This window comes from Natator depressus, chromosome 8 (genome assembly GCF_965152275.1).
Source record: "Natator depressus isolate rNatDep1 chromosome 8, rNatDep2.hap1, whole genome shotgun sequence".
Classification (NCBI taxonomy): Eukaryota; Metazoa; Chordata; order Testudines; family Cheloniidae; genus Natator; species Natator depressus.
Genome location: NC_134241.1, coordinates 84,124,504 through 84,137,685, shown reverse-complemented (window position 1 = coordinate 84,137,685; position 13,182 = coordinate 84,124,504). Strand labels below are relative to the sequence as shown.

Below are 13,182 nucleotides of genomic sequence, written 5' to 3'. Positions count from 1 at the left end.
GCTGCAGTTACAAACATTCAAATTCAGACAATGTTACTTCCGTCAGACATATCTTCAGCAGTTACTCAAACGGACTGATAAAACTGGTTGTTTAATGGAGGTGGTTTTCTATCATAAGTGGAGTAGAATTATACATAGTACATTTGGATATGCCTAGAAGAGGTCTCTTAAATCAGAAAGATGCCTTATAAGGGTGGGTTTCAAACAGATTTCAATATAAAAGCACATTAAAAATTTTCAAGCATGGCTTTATCATCATATCCTAGATATAATTTAGAAAAATGACAGAAGGTAATATTTTCAGTGTCTATCCCTCCCCAAAATAGAACTGGTTCCTATTTCAGGGCCCAATACTCTAGCTATTACTAATGTGGGTAGTGCCAATGAAATCAAGTGATGTCACCCCATTCAGTAACTTGGTGTTTGAAAGGTTATGTTTTCTACTGGTTTTAATTTTTCTATTGTAAACCATCCCAAGAAGCTGGGAAGTTAACTGCACAAATGTTTTGTCATTATAACCTTTTGCTACCACCTTCATTAAGACATAGTCCCATCTCCACTAAAATACTCCCATAAGAAGGAGGGGAAAATAGCATTCTTGAGAGGAGTTTTCCTATTGTCTGCATTTACTGAATGCTTTTTCTCAAGACATGTTAATACTTTAAGTTTCCCAGACTGTTTTCATCCAAATATATTTTGTCACCTTTGGGATTCTTTCTATGCTTTTGGAACTTCAGAAATGCAGGATTTACGAGCAGCAAAACCACCTCTGAAAGTTATTCCTCTTAGGGCAAAGATTGTATTTTCAAAAACCACTTTAATAGCATTTATCAATTTCTTTAAAGTTATAAATTTTATTTTAGGAAAAAAATATCATAGGAAGACAGAATCCATTTTTATTTTAGTACATATGAGTTATGCACATCTCTTATCAGCACAGCTCCAAGTTGCACCTCATTTCTAGTGCATTGTAATGAAAATATTCATGTTTCTAGTTAGGTTTAACATGTTTGTCTTCCACTGCAAAAATCCACCTCTAATTGATGGAGGCTAGGAAGAAACATCCATGCATGATCTCGTACTGACTGTTGTCAGAGAGAAAGAATAGTAAACTACATGTTCTAATGGTCTGATCCACTGTCTCAATACCTATTTTCCACAAAATGAGAGGTGTGTACATGCTCCATAGCAACAGTGCCAGAGAACAAACTATAATATTTGGATTCAGATAAGAATCTTAAATCTACCCCAGTTCAACGTTGTTCAGATCTAGGGTTTTGGCTCCGCATCATTGCTGATTAATATGTTACGATATTTTCAATTTTTGTTGTGATACAGCAGCTAATTGTCCCATTGAAATAGTAAATGATATTGAAGTTTTTGCGTCATATAATATAATATAGGATTATTACACTTCTGCACCACAGATTTATTTTATGACATCAGTGTTGTGCTATTCTAGTACAAAAGTATGGCATTTCTTATAACACAATTTTTAACTACCAGTATGATGCATATTGAGGAGAGAAAAATGAGTGATTGATTATAAATAGACTCTGGAAATTATCTGCATAAGCAACAGATTTCTTTCAATGGTATATGGTATAAAAAAAATTAAATAAAACATAGTCATTTACAAAACATTAGTCATCAACCTTAGAAGACGTTAGCTTGGATGAATGAGTTTCTGACATGGTGCAGTTATTATCCATAGCCACTGTACATTTAGAAGTATTATATGGCAAATCAATGCTTATTGTCCTATTTGCTGGTACTAAGATACGTTTTCTTATATATGACAGGTTTCAGAGTAGCAGCCGTGTTAGTCTGTATCCGCAAAAAAAAAAAAGAGGACTTGTGGCACTTAGAGACTAACAAATTTATTTGAGCATAAGCTTTCATGAGCTACAGCTCACTTCATCGGATGCATTCAGTGGAAAACTTATGCTCAAATAAATTTGTTAGTCTCTAAGGTGCCACAAGTCCTCCTTTTCTTTTTTCTTATATATGTGTGTCAAGTTTTAACCTGTGTGACCCAAGAAACTCTTAATGCCAACTGACAAGGGCAGACAGGTTGCTGGAATCTCCTGATTCTAGCACATACATGCTTGTTCACCAAATAATGTCATATGAGGTCTCAAATGAAAGCTGGTGTCATACTGGTCAACAGTATCATTGTGAAATGTATGTACAGGTACTACTGTGAGGACTAATGCATATATACTGAAAATATATTCTTAAAGTTTGTATCAAGATATTAGTCTCCAGCAAAGGTGAAAAACATGTTGCTTTCTGTCAGACAGAGCATATCTCTCCACGTATCTGTTTATGTGTAAATTAAGTATTGTCTCATTCACAATGGGTCCCCTATCACCAGTCTTGATTAAGAAGGGTAAGAAAGAACTTCAGAAAGGATCTAATAGTAAGTGAAATACAGTAGGGCAAGAGAACCTTATTATCGTAAGCTGTACATTGCTTGACTATATTTGAGAGACAAAATAGACACCCTGGCACCCTTTACTTAGGAAGAAAAAGAACAGTGTTTTTGCATCATGCAAAAGGGGTCTCAATCAGTGTTTGAAATGCTAAAGAGAATTTTCGGTGAGTTAAGCCTCTTTAGACAGATGAGTGACTTGTTAGTTTAGTTTAGTCTCTAGAAAGCATGTTATTATTTTGATTTACATATAATCATTTGTTTCCAGTATTCTTACTCACTATTACTTGAATCTCTGTTCTTTCACAATAAACTTGTTCTTGTTTTCACTATAGATATATGTAAATGCTGTGGTGCAAAGCAAAGTGTTGAATCTTGTGAGCTGGTGTGTACTGCTCCTTTGGAAATAGCAGGCCTGGTAATTCTGTGAGTGTTCAGCGGATAAGGGGCTGGACACTAGAGGTAACACACCAAATATTCGGAGGTTAGTGTGGAACGTAGTACTTGTGCTGCCAAAGACTGGTGGTTTCAGGGAGCTGATCTACAGCTGGCACAGACAAGACTATGCTAAGGGCAGGTAGTTATGAGATGCCTCACAACCCTAGTACTCGTGGGGAGCGACACAACCTGTTCGAAATGTTCATATACTGTATGACAGACTACTGAATTTTGTTTTTGATCAAAGCATAGGAATACAATGGCAAACCAATGAGAGTGTACTATATAGACAGACTAAGCATTTTTATTACATACAACTGTTTTAATATATAAATGCTTTATTCTAACCAAAAAATATGGAACACCGTTTTAACACAGCTATCATAAAATGTATAAAGATCAGTGCAACACAGTCAAATAAAACATTAACATTTTATTAACGAATATCTAGTATAATTTGATGTAACATAATTGCTTACCTTTCTAGGAGCATGGCAAAAATCAAGGAAAAAGCTAGGGCTAAATGGTTTATATTTGGGGGGAAGCTTCCAGTTCTCAACAATTTCCTCGTCAGAAATTACATAGTAATCCAGTGCTTTGAGTGAGAAAATGCTGTTAACAACAATATGCCTATATTCTATTCTTAGGCTCAGTGGAGTATCAAACAAGGTGAGGCCTATCAGATTAGGACAGAAAGATAATGAATGCACATTATCCAGTTTTCCAATTCCATTGTCATGAAGATAGAGTAAATTTAATTCCTTCATGCCTTCCCAAAACGTTGGGCCAGGAAGATGCTGTACCTGAAATAATGATGAAAATAAAATTTTGAATTGTGTAGTTTATTGGATCCTACACTATAAAATGCCACAGTGACCAATACAGTCTCTATGTTAGTAGCTGCAACTCCACTGACTACACCAGGGCTGTATCTGGACCCTAATTATTATTTAGAGCTACTGCATGATGTGACCAGGATGTTACCAAATACGTAACCCTCCCTGGGCATCATGGCTATGAGCTATATCAATGTAAAAAGGTTAAACATTTTGGAGCTAATTATTATTTACAGTGTCATAAGTTCACATATCTATCAAACCCCACAAATCCCCACAAACCACATTAGGCAGCAATTTTGGATTTGCTTCTTCTGAACTTTGTTTTTCAGCATCTTTCTGTTTGTGGCTTGTCTTAACAGATCTCCAGCACACAAAAAAGATCAGAAGGCCAAATCTAGTTGAAAACTTTTGCTCCATGAATTGAAAAGACATTTCCAATGCCACATGCCAAAGGCTTTATTCCCAGTGGATGACACTTTTTCAACCCAAGGAGAATAGATTTTTCTATTTCCCAGAAAAACAACAAAAAAACCCAGTTCCAATCTATTATATTTTAAGAGTATTAATGGAATAGAACCGTGCAAAGGAAGATATGTACCAAAGATAAACAAAAAAATCTTAAGAGTAAATTCAATAATAATGTGAACATAAGAACGGCCATACTGGGTCAGACCAAAGGTCCATCTAACCCAGTATCCTGTCTTCCGACAGTGGTCAATGCCAGGTGCCACCGAGAGAATGAACAGAACAGGTAATCATCAAGTGATCCATTCCCTGTCACTCATTCCCAGCTTCTGGCAAACAGAGGCTAAGGACACCATTCCTGCCCATCCTGACTTATAGCCATTGATGGACCTATCCTCCATGAATTTATCTAGTACTTTTTTGAACCCTGTTATAGTCTTGGCCTTCACAACATCCTCTGGCTAGAAGTTCCACAGGTTGACTGTGCATTGTGTGAAAAATTTTGTTTGTTTTACACTGCTGCCTATTAATTTCATGTGGTGGCCCCGAGTTCTTGTGTTATGAGAAGGAGTAAATAACACTTCCTTATTTAACTGTTAACTATTCCCCAACAATTTATGTTCATCTATGTGTTTGACAATTTTGTTCTTTACTACAGTTTCAACAGTTTCCCCGATACTGAAGTCAGGCTTACTGGCCTGTAATTGCCGGGGTCACCTCTGGAGCCCTTTTTAAAAATTGGCATCACATTAGCTATCCTCCAGCCATTTGGTACAGAAGCTAATTTAAAGGATAGGTTATAGACTAGCTAGTAGTTCTGCAATTTCACATTTGAGTTCCTTCAGAACTCTTGGGTGAATACCATCTGGCCCTGGTGACTTATTACTGTTTAGTTTATCAATTTGTTCCCAAACCTCCTCTAATGACACCTCAATCTGGGACATTTCCTCAGATTCATCACCTAAAAAAATGGCTCAGGTTTGGGAATCTCCCTCACATCCTCAACCGTGAAGACCGATGCAAAGAATTCATTTAGTTTCTCCGCAACTGCTTTATCATCCTTGAGTGCTCTTGCAGCATGTTGATTGTCCAGTGGCCCCACTGGTTGTTTAGCAAGCTTCCTGCTTCTGATGTACTTAAAAAAAAATTTGCTATTACTTTTTGAGTCTTTGGCTATCTTTACTTCAAATTCTTTTTTGGCCTTCCTAATTATATTTTTACACTTTATTTGCCAGAGTTTATGCTCCTTTCTATTTTCCTCACGGGGTTTAACTTTCACTTTTTAAAGAACAGCCTCCCAAAGGAAGCAGTGGAAGCCCTACTGTTTTAATCATTTAAAACTAGACTGGACAAAGCATGTTAACGTACAACAGGGAACAATCCTTTAATAATGGGAGAAAACCAAGGATACGTCTACACTGCAATTAAAAACCCACAGCTGGCCCATGCCACCTGATTCGGGTTCGCAGGGCTCAGTTAATTTCCGGGTAGAAGTCCGGGGTGGGTCTGAAGCCCAAACTCTAGGACCCTGCAAGGTAGGAGGGTCCCAGAACTTGGGCTGCACCCTGAACCGGAACATCTACACCACAATAAAACAGCTCCGCTTCAAGAGTCAGCTGACAAGGGCCAGCTGTGGGTGTCTAATTCCACTGTAGATATACCCTAAATGGCCTATCTTAGCAGGTCTTTTCCACTGCTAACACCTATGCATTAGACCAGTGGTTCCCAAACTTGTTCCGCCGCTTGTGCAGGGAAAGCCCCTGACAGGACGGGACGGTTTGTTTACCTGCCGCATCTGCAGGTTTGGCCGATCGCGGCTCCCTTGGTTCGCTGCTCCAGGCCAATGGGAGCTGCTGGAAGCAGCAGCCAGTATGTCCCTCAGCCCGTGTCGCTTCCAGCAGCTCCCATTGGCATGGAGCAGCAAACCGTGGCCACTGGGAGCCGCGATCGGCTGAACCTGCAGACGCGGCAGGTAAACAAACCGGCCCAGCCCGTCAGGGGCTTTCCCTACACAAGTGGCGGAACAAGTTTGGGAACCACTGCATTAGACAACGCATGGAAAAATTTTATTGGGAAAAACTCCATTTCATGCTATCACTCTTCAGTCAACCAAATTCTATATTTATATAATTTTGACAGATCTTTATGAATTCATATGCAGATGTGTTGAGCTATTATTATTATCATCACTTAAGACTTAAGTTACAGTAATGCATAGAGGCCCCAATAAGAATCAGAACCCCTTTGTGGTAGGTGTTGTTCTAGAAAAAGGTAGACATTGGGTGAAATCCTGGCCCTATTCAAGTCAATGGCAAAAATCCAATTGTCTTCAGTGCAGCCAAGATTATACCAACTGTTCCTGAACAGATATTTTTAGAGTAAAAATCTAAAATATTAAATCAGAAGAGCAACTGCTATGTACAAATAATACTGTTAAAGTCTGCATTTAAAATCTAAATTGCTTCTAAGAAATACTGGGGAAACACACAAGTTTACGGATAAATTTACTTCATTGAACTATTCTGTTTTGCATATCTCCAAAACAACTGTTTACCTGATTTCCATGGAGATCCAGCTTAACCAAATGAGTACAACATTCGAGTGCATCAATATTTGTAATATAATTATTAGACAGGATGCATACTTTAAGCAAAACACAGTATTGCAAATGTCTCACATTCTTTAAATATAGTCCATTTAACTGAACTATAGCAAGATCTTTCAGCTTCTTTATGTGGCCTTGACTGGTAGTTTGTCCATATTTGAGTAATAAATTTTCAGAAGTAGAAACAAGGTGTTCAGTTAATTCCTCCATGGCTGGTTATCTGCTTTGTGGTTCATCCACAAGAGATCTAAGAAAAGAAGAAGGACTACACAGTAGGTTGCATTTATTCAACTTTCAGAAGAAAAACTTCAAATACCCCAAATACATATCCAACTGTCTGTTACAACACTGCTTGCTCTGTAAAACACTACACATCCACAGGGGGGGAAACCTCTTATGGGATTAATTTTAAAACATAAAAGTGAATGAAAAAGTGTAAGTGCATGTTATTAGTATATAGCACATTTTATTCCAAAGGAACCCAAAAAGTGCTTTGCAAACTGTAGGCTTGATTATGCAACCCTTTATATTTTGTATTCACTCAATCAAGCAGTCAATGAATGGTACATACATACACGTATTGAGCTGTTTATTAGTTGATCCTCCCTGTTAACATGAGTACGGGTTGTAGGGATGAATTCATACAGCTGCTAAAATGCAGCCACCTTGGAAGTGAGGCAATGTTTAAGAATGCACAGCAACACAACACAATAAATTAGACAGGAAAAAGCAAAGAATAACATTAGCCATTGAAACTGCATGGAGAAATTTGTTGGCAGAATGCAACTTCCTGAGTTACAATCTAGTTAGGACACTAGTGCTAACAGTCCTGCTCGTACAAAAAAACTGCTTTGAATTCTTTAATAACCACAAATGGTGAACAACTCTGGTTTACATCTTATCCAAAAGAGCGCACCTAGAGCAGCACAAATGTCCCTGTTTCTTAATGAATCATCAATATCACAGCTAAGACCGTTTTCTTTTCAAATAGTGAGACAATCCAACACTTTACTGTATGACATTTGCTGGAATCTGGCACAATTTGATGTGGTTTTATTGATAAAGGTAGAAATGTCCCTTTAGTTGAAATTATCTTTTTTTCAAAAAACGTAACTGCAAAGAACAGCTGGATTCAGTAATATTTTTGGACTTTGATTATTGTAACATAAGGAATGCACACAAATGTATGAATTATCAAATTAAATTAATGCCACAATATTAAAAATAAAAAAATAAGTATAGCTATATTTTACTCCAATATTAGGGATCTAATTATACATTCAAAGATTTCAGTTGAACAGAAATCATATTATTGTCAGTAAACCTTTCATGAGTTTTATATCTTCAGCAGTTTCTTAAATTCCTTGTAAATTATCATATATTTTTAATCACACTGTGAAAACTGCTTCTATAGAGTATAGTGCATACTAGTTACAACAGACACCACTCTACTCTCAACCTTTATTCATTATACACAATTAGGTGAAGTACATGTGCAGAGGTGTATGTGAAGGACACAAGGTTTGAATAAATGAGAGTCTATGACAGGGATCGGCAACCTTTGTCATGCGGCCTGTCAGGGAAATCCACTGGCAGGCCGGGATGATTTGTTTACCTGCAGCATCCACAGGCTTGGCCGATCACAGCTCCCACTGGCCGCGGTTCACTGTTCCAAGCCAATGGGGGCTGCGGGAAGTGGTGGCCAGCACATCTCTCTGCCCTCGCCGCTTCCCAAGCCCCCATTGGCCTGGAACAGCGAACCACGGCCAGTGGGAGCTGCGATCGGCCGAACCTGCGGACGCTGAAGTTAAATAAACCGTCCCGTCCCGGCAGCAGATTTCCCTGACGGGCTGCGTGCCAAAGGTCGCCGATCCCTGGTCTATGATAAAGTATTAAACAAGATTGCAAATCATTCTCCAGTTCAGAAGGATGGGAATTTTCTCCTAAAGGAACTATTCCATCTGGAGAGAATATAATACATGAACATTTGCTGGCTATCTGTTGAGGGTCCTACACTGTTACAAGAGGCATTTATTACTTAAAATGTTTATCTATTACCTGGAACATGTTTTAATCCATTTTGTACAATGTACTTTTGAACAAGTATATAGTATTCATGAAACATGGCAAATTAATGGGATCCATTAATAATGTTACATTTCTTCCAACTAGCAGAACAGAATGAAAATGGTACTAAGAACCTAAAACTCCAGGAACATTCACCTTAATTATAAACAAATCGTATAATTATATCTGCAACAGTGAATGAAGGATCCAAACTCTCTCTCACCGACATGAATGGAAGTTTTGCCATGGCTTCAGTGGGAGTCTGAGCCTGGAAAAATAACTAAGTATGCATTCTATAAAAGCACTTCATGCTTTTACCTACATTTACTCAGTAATGTGGGAAGACTAAGAAGGGTCAAAAGGATTACTTATACTGAGCAAAGAAAGTAATTTTTAAAATTATTTTTTAAAAAGCTTTTTCAATCTATATTGCCATGGTGATGATAAACTCTATTTAATGAATCACTGAAAAAGTTTCATAATTCCAGGTCAGTAGCACTTTGATATTTTAGGGTCCATCAGCATTTACTCTCTAAGCCACCACTTTTAGCGCTAACTAGGTGATAGGTGATAAGTAGGCGATAAAAAAAATTGGCTTTTTAGTAGAACTAGGATACTTTTCTCATGATGACATACTTTGTTTCCTAAATTCTTTACAACAGTTTTTGTATTACTTTTAAGGCTTCCTTTATTGCAAGATTTGTGTATGGTGAGACTTTATCAAAAGATACCACCATTTCATTTTCCTCTGTTTATATTCTGCACCTGTAGAATCTAAATTCAGAAAAGCAAATGAAGATTGCAGATCAGGAGCCATAACATCCAAAAGAAAAAGAAAAACTCTCAGCAACATGGCTTATACCAATACTGAACAACTGTTTGTAGGTTAGGGGACAGCTGTGTGTGTAAAATTAAGCACGCGTATTAAGTCTTTGAAGGATCAGGACCCCATTCTTTACCTGCAGTATCTCTATGATGTTAATGAAGTGTAAATTACTAGGGCTGTCAATTAATCGCAATTAACGCACGTGATTAACTAAAAAAAATGAATCGCAATTAAAATATTTAATCATGACTAATCACACGTTTAATTGCACTGTAAAACAGTAGAATTCCAACTGAAATTTAATAAATACAGTAAAAGCTGTTTTATCCGGCACATTGGGGAAATGGAGAGTGCCGGTAAGTGAAAAATGCCAGTTAACTAAGAGGGAGGGAGTTTGGGTGAGGGAGGGGATGTGGGGCTGGGGGTTGGTGCATGGGAGGGGGTGCAGGGCGTGGGCTCTGGGCAGGAGTTTTGAGTGCGGGAGGGGGCTTGGGGCAGCGGGTTGGGACGCAGGAGTGGGTGCAGGATGCTGGATCCAGGGGGTGCTCACCTCGGGCAGCTCCCCACAAGCTGGATGCTCTTAGGCAGAGGCGCGGCAGGCGGCTCCGTGTGCTGCCCCCACCCCACCCTGAGCACTAGCTCTGCAGTTCCCATTGGCTGGGAATCACGGCCGATGAGAGCTGCGGGGGTGGTGCCTGCGGGTGGAGACAGTGTGCAGAGCCACCTGCCATGTCCCCGCCTAGGAGCAGCTGGGACAGGTCACCGCTTCTGGGGAGCCGCCCGATGTGAGCACCTCCCAGATCTGGCCCCCTGCACCTCCTCCTGTGTCCCAACCCACTGCCCCGAGCCCACTCCTGCACCCAAACTCCCTCTCAGAGCCCGTGCTCCACACCCCCCTCCTACGCCCCAACCCCCTGCCAGCCCCACGCCAACCAGACAATAAACCGGAATGTCAATGAATATCAGAAATGCCAGTTTATAGAGCTTCCCAGTTGATGAAGTGCCAGGTAAAATAGCTTTTACTGTATTTGTGGGTGTTTTTCTACATTTTCGAATATACTGATTTTAATTACAACACAGATTACAAAGTGTATAGTGCTCACTTTATATTATTATTTTTATTACAAATATTTGCACTGTAAAAAGATAAAAAAGTAGTATTTTTCAATTCACCTCAGACAATTACTGTAGTGTAATTTCTTTGTTGTGAAAGTGAAACTTACAAATGTAGTTTTTGTTTGTTTGTTACATATCTGCACTCAAAACAAAACAATTTGTTTACCTTTACAGGAGATAATGCTGCCCACTTATTATTTACAATGTCACCTGAAAGTGAGAAGAGGCGTTCGCATGGCATTTTTGTACTGCAAGGTATTTATGTGCCACATATGCCAAACATTTGTACGCCCCTTCCTGCTTTGACCACCATTCCAGAGGACATGCTTCCATGCTGATGATGCTCATTGTAAAAATGTGTTAATTAAATTTGTGACTGAACTCCTTGGGGGAGAATTGCATGTCTCCTGCTCTGTTTTACCCACATTCTGCCATATATTTCATGTTATAGCAGTCTTGGATGATGACCCACCACATGTTGTTCATTTTAAGAACACTTTCACTGCAGATTTGACAAAACACAAAGAAGATACCAATGTGAGATTACTAAAGATAGATATAGCACTCGACCCAAGGTATAAGAATCTGAAGTGCTTTCCAAAATCTGAGAGGGAGAAGGTGTGGAACATACTTTCAGAGTGTTAAAAGAGAAATACTTTGATGTGGAAACTACAGAACGCGAACCACAAAAAAGAAAATCAACCTTCTGCTGGTGACATCTGACTCAGATGATGAAAATGAACATTCGTCGGTCCACACTGTTTTGGATCGTTATCAAGCAGAACCTGTCATTAGCATGGACGCATGTCCTCTGGAATGGTGGTTGAATCATGAAGGGACATATGAATCTTTAGTGCATCTGGCACATAAATATCTTGCGACACCAGCTATATTGGCATGCAAACGCCTGTTCTTACTTTCAGGTGACATTGTAAACATGAAGCGGGCAGCATTATCTTCTGCAAATGTAAACAAACTTGTTTGAGCGATTGGCTGAACAAGAAGTAGGACTGAGTGGACTTGTAGGCTCTAAAGTTTTACATTGTTTTATTTTTGAATGCAGTTTTTTTTTGTACATAATTCTACATTTGTAAGTTCAACTTTCACGATAAAGAGATTGCACTATGGTACATGTATTAGGTGAACTTAAAAATACTATTTATTTTGTTTTTTACAGTGCAAATATTTGTACTAAAAATAATAATATAAAGTGAGCAATGTACACTTCGTATTCTGTGTTGTAATTTAAATCAGTATATTTGAAAATGTAGAAAATATCCCAAACTATTTAAATAAATGGTATTCTATTATTGTTTAACAGTGCGTTTAATCACTTGACAGCCCTATAAGTCGTCTTAGCTATGTCTCTCAGCAGTATGAAAAATCCAAACCCATTAGCAGCATAGTTAAACAGACATAATCCCTGGTGTAGGCAGTGCTACATCAATGGAAGAATTCTTCCATCAACCTAGCTACTACCCCTCGGGGATTCCCTACACAAACGGGAGAACCCCTCCAATCAGTGTAAGTAGTGTCTACACTGAAGCGCTACAGCGAAGCAGCTGTGATGCTGTATCATTTTAAGTGTAGACATCCCCTTAGGCTTGTGAGTAAGTTTACAACTATTGTGAATAAAGTTATTTATGTGCCCAAGGCCTGGTCTACACTAGGAATTTACTTCAGCATAGCTACTTCTCTCAGGAATGTGAAAAATCTATACCACTGAGAGGGCAAGTCTACACTACAGCCGGGATCAATGCTCTGAGATCAATCCACTGGCAGCCAATTTAGCGGATCCAGTAAAGATCACTCTCCAGTCAACCCCTTCACTCTACTCCCGACGAGAAAAGTAAGGTAAATTGATGGGAGATTTTCTCCCTGTGGTAACTCGACCTAAGGTATGTTAACTCCAGCTACGTTATTCACGTAGCTGGAGTTGCATAGCGTAGGTTGACTTACCGCGGTAGTGTAGACATAGCCAGAGATGTAGCTATCCCAACCTAACTCCCAGGGTCACAGCACTGCCCTTGAAGAATTCTTCCATTGACCTAGCTACTGCCTCTCAAGGAGGTGGATTATCTACATAAACAGCTGCACCACTGTAGCAGTTTAAGTTTAGACATACCCCAAGCCCTTGTAGGTTTGAGCCTATGCACAGAAGATACATTCATAGGTTCCTACAAAGTCCACCCATTAACAGAACTGGAAGGAAAGCTATTTTTCTCTTTAATTGATAATCCTTGTTTGCATTGAATAACCAAAATACCACTAAAAAGTGCATTTATATACAAATTATTGAACAGTATTATTCAAAAGTTTGTTATGAGCAGTCACTGAAGAATGTTTATGATTTAAATGCATAGTCCTTTTTTTCTTGTAGATGTTTTTAATC

At 38.8% G+C, this 13,182-nt stretch overlaps 1 protein-coding gene across 2 annotated transcripts in view; it reads right to left on the bottom strand.

Annotated features, from left to right (window-relative positions):
• LRRIQ3 (leucine rich repeats and IQ motif containing 3) overlaps window positions 1-13,182 on the bottom strand; it is a 108,268-nt gene that overhangs the window by 93,905 nt on the left and 1,181 nt on the right. For both annotated transcript variants that reach the window (XM_074961533.1, XM_074961532.1), the window contains 2 exons: window positions 6,731-7,028; window positions 3,352-3,675 (listed from right to left, as the gene is read on the bottom strand). In XM_074961533.1, coding sequence (XP_074817634.1) covers window positions 3,352-3,675; window positions 6,731-6,991 — 585 coding nt within the window. In that variant the 5' untranslated portion in view covers window positions 6,992-7,028. The remainder of the gene's footprint in view (window positions 1-3,351; window positions 3,676-6,730; window positions 7,029-13,182) is intronic.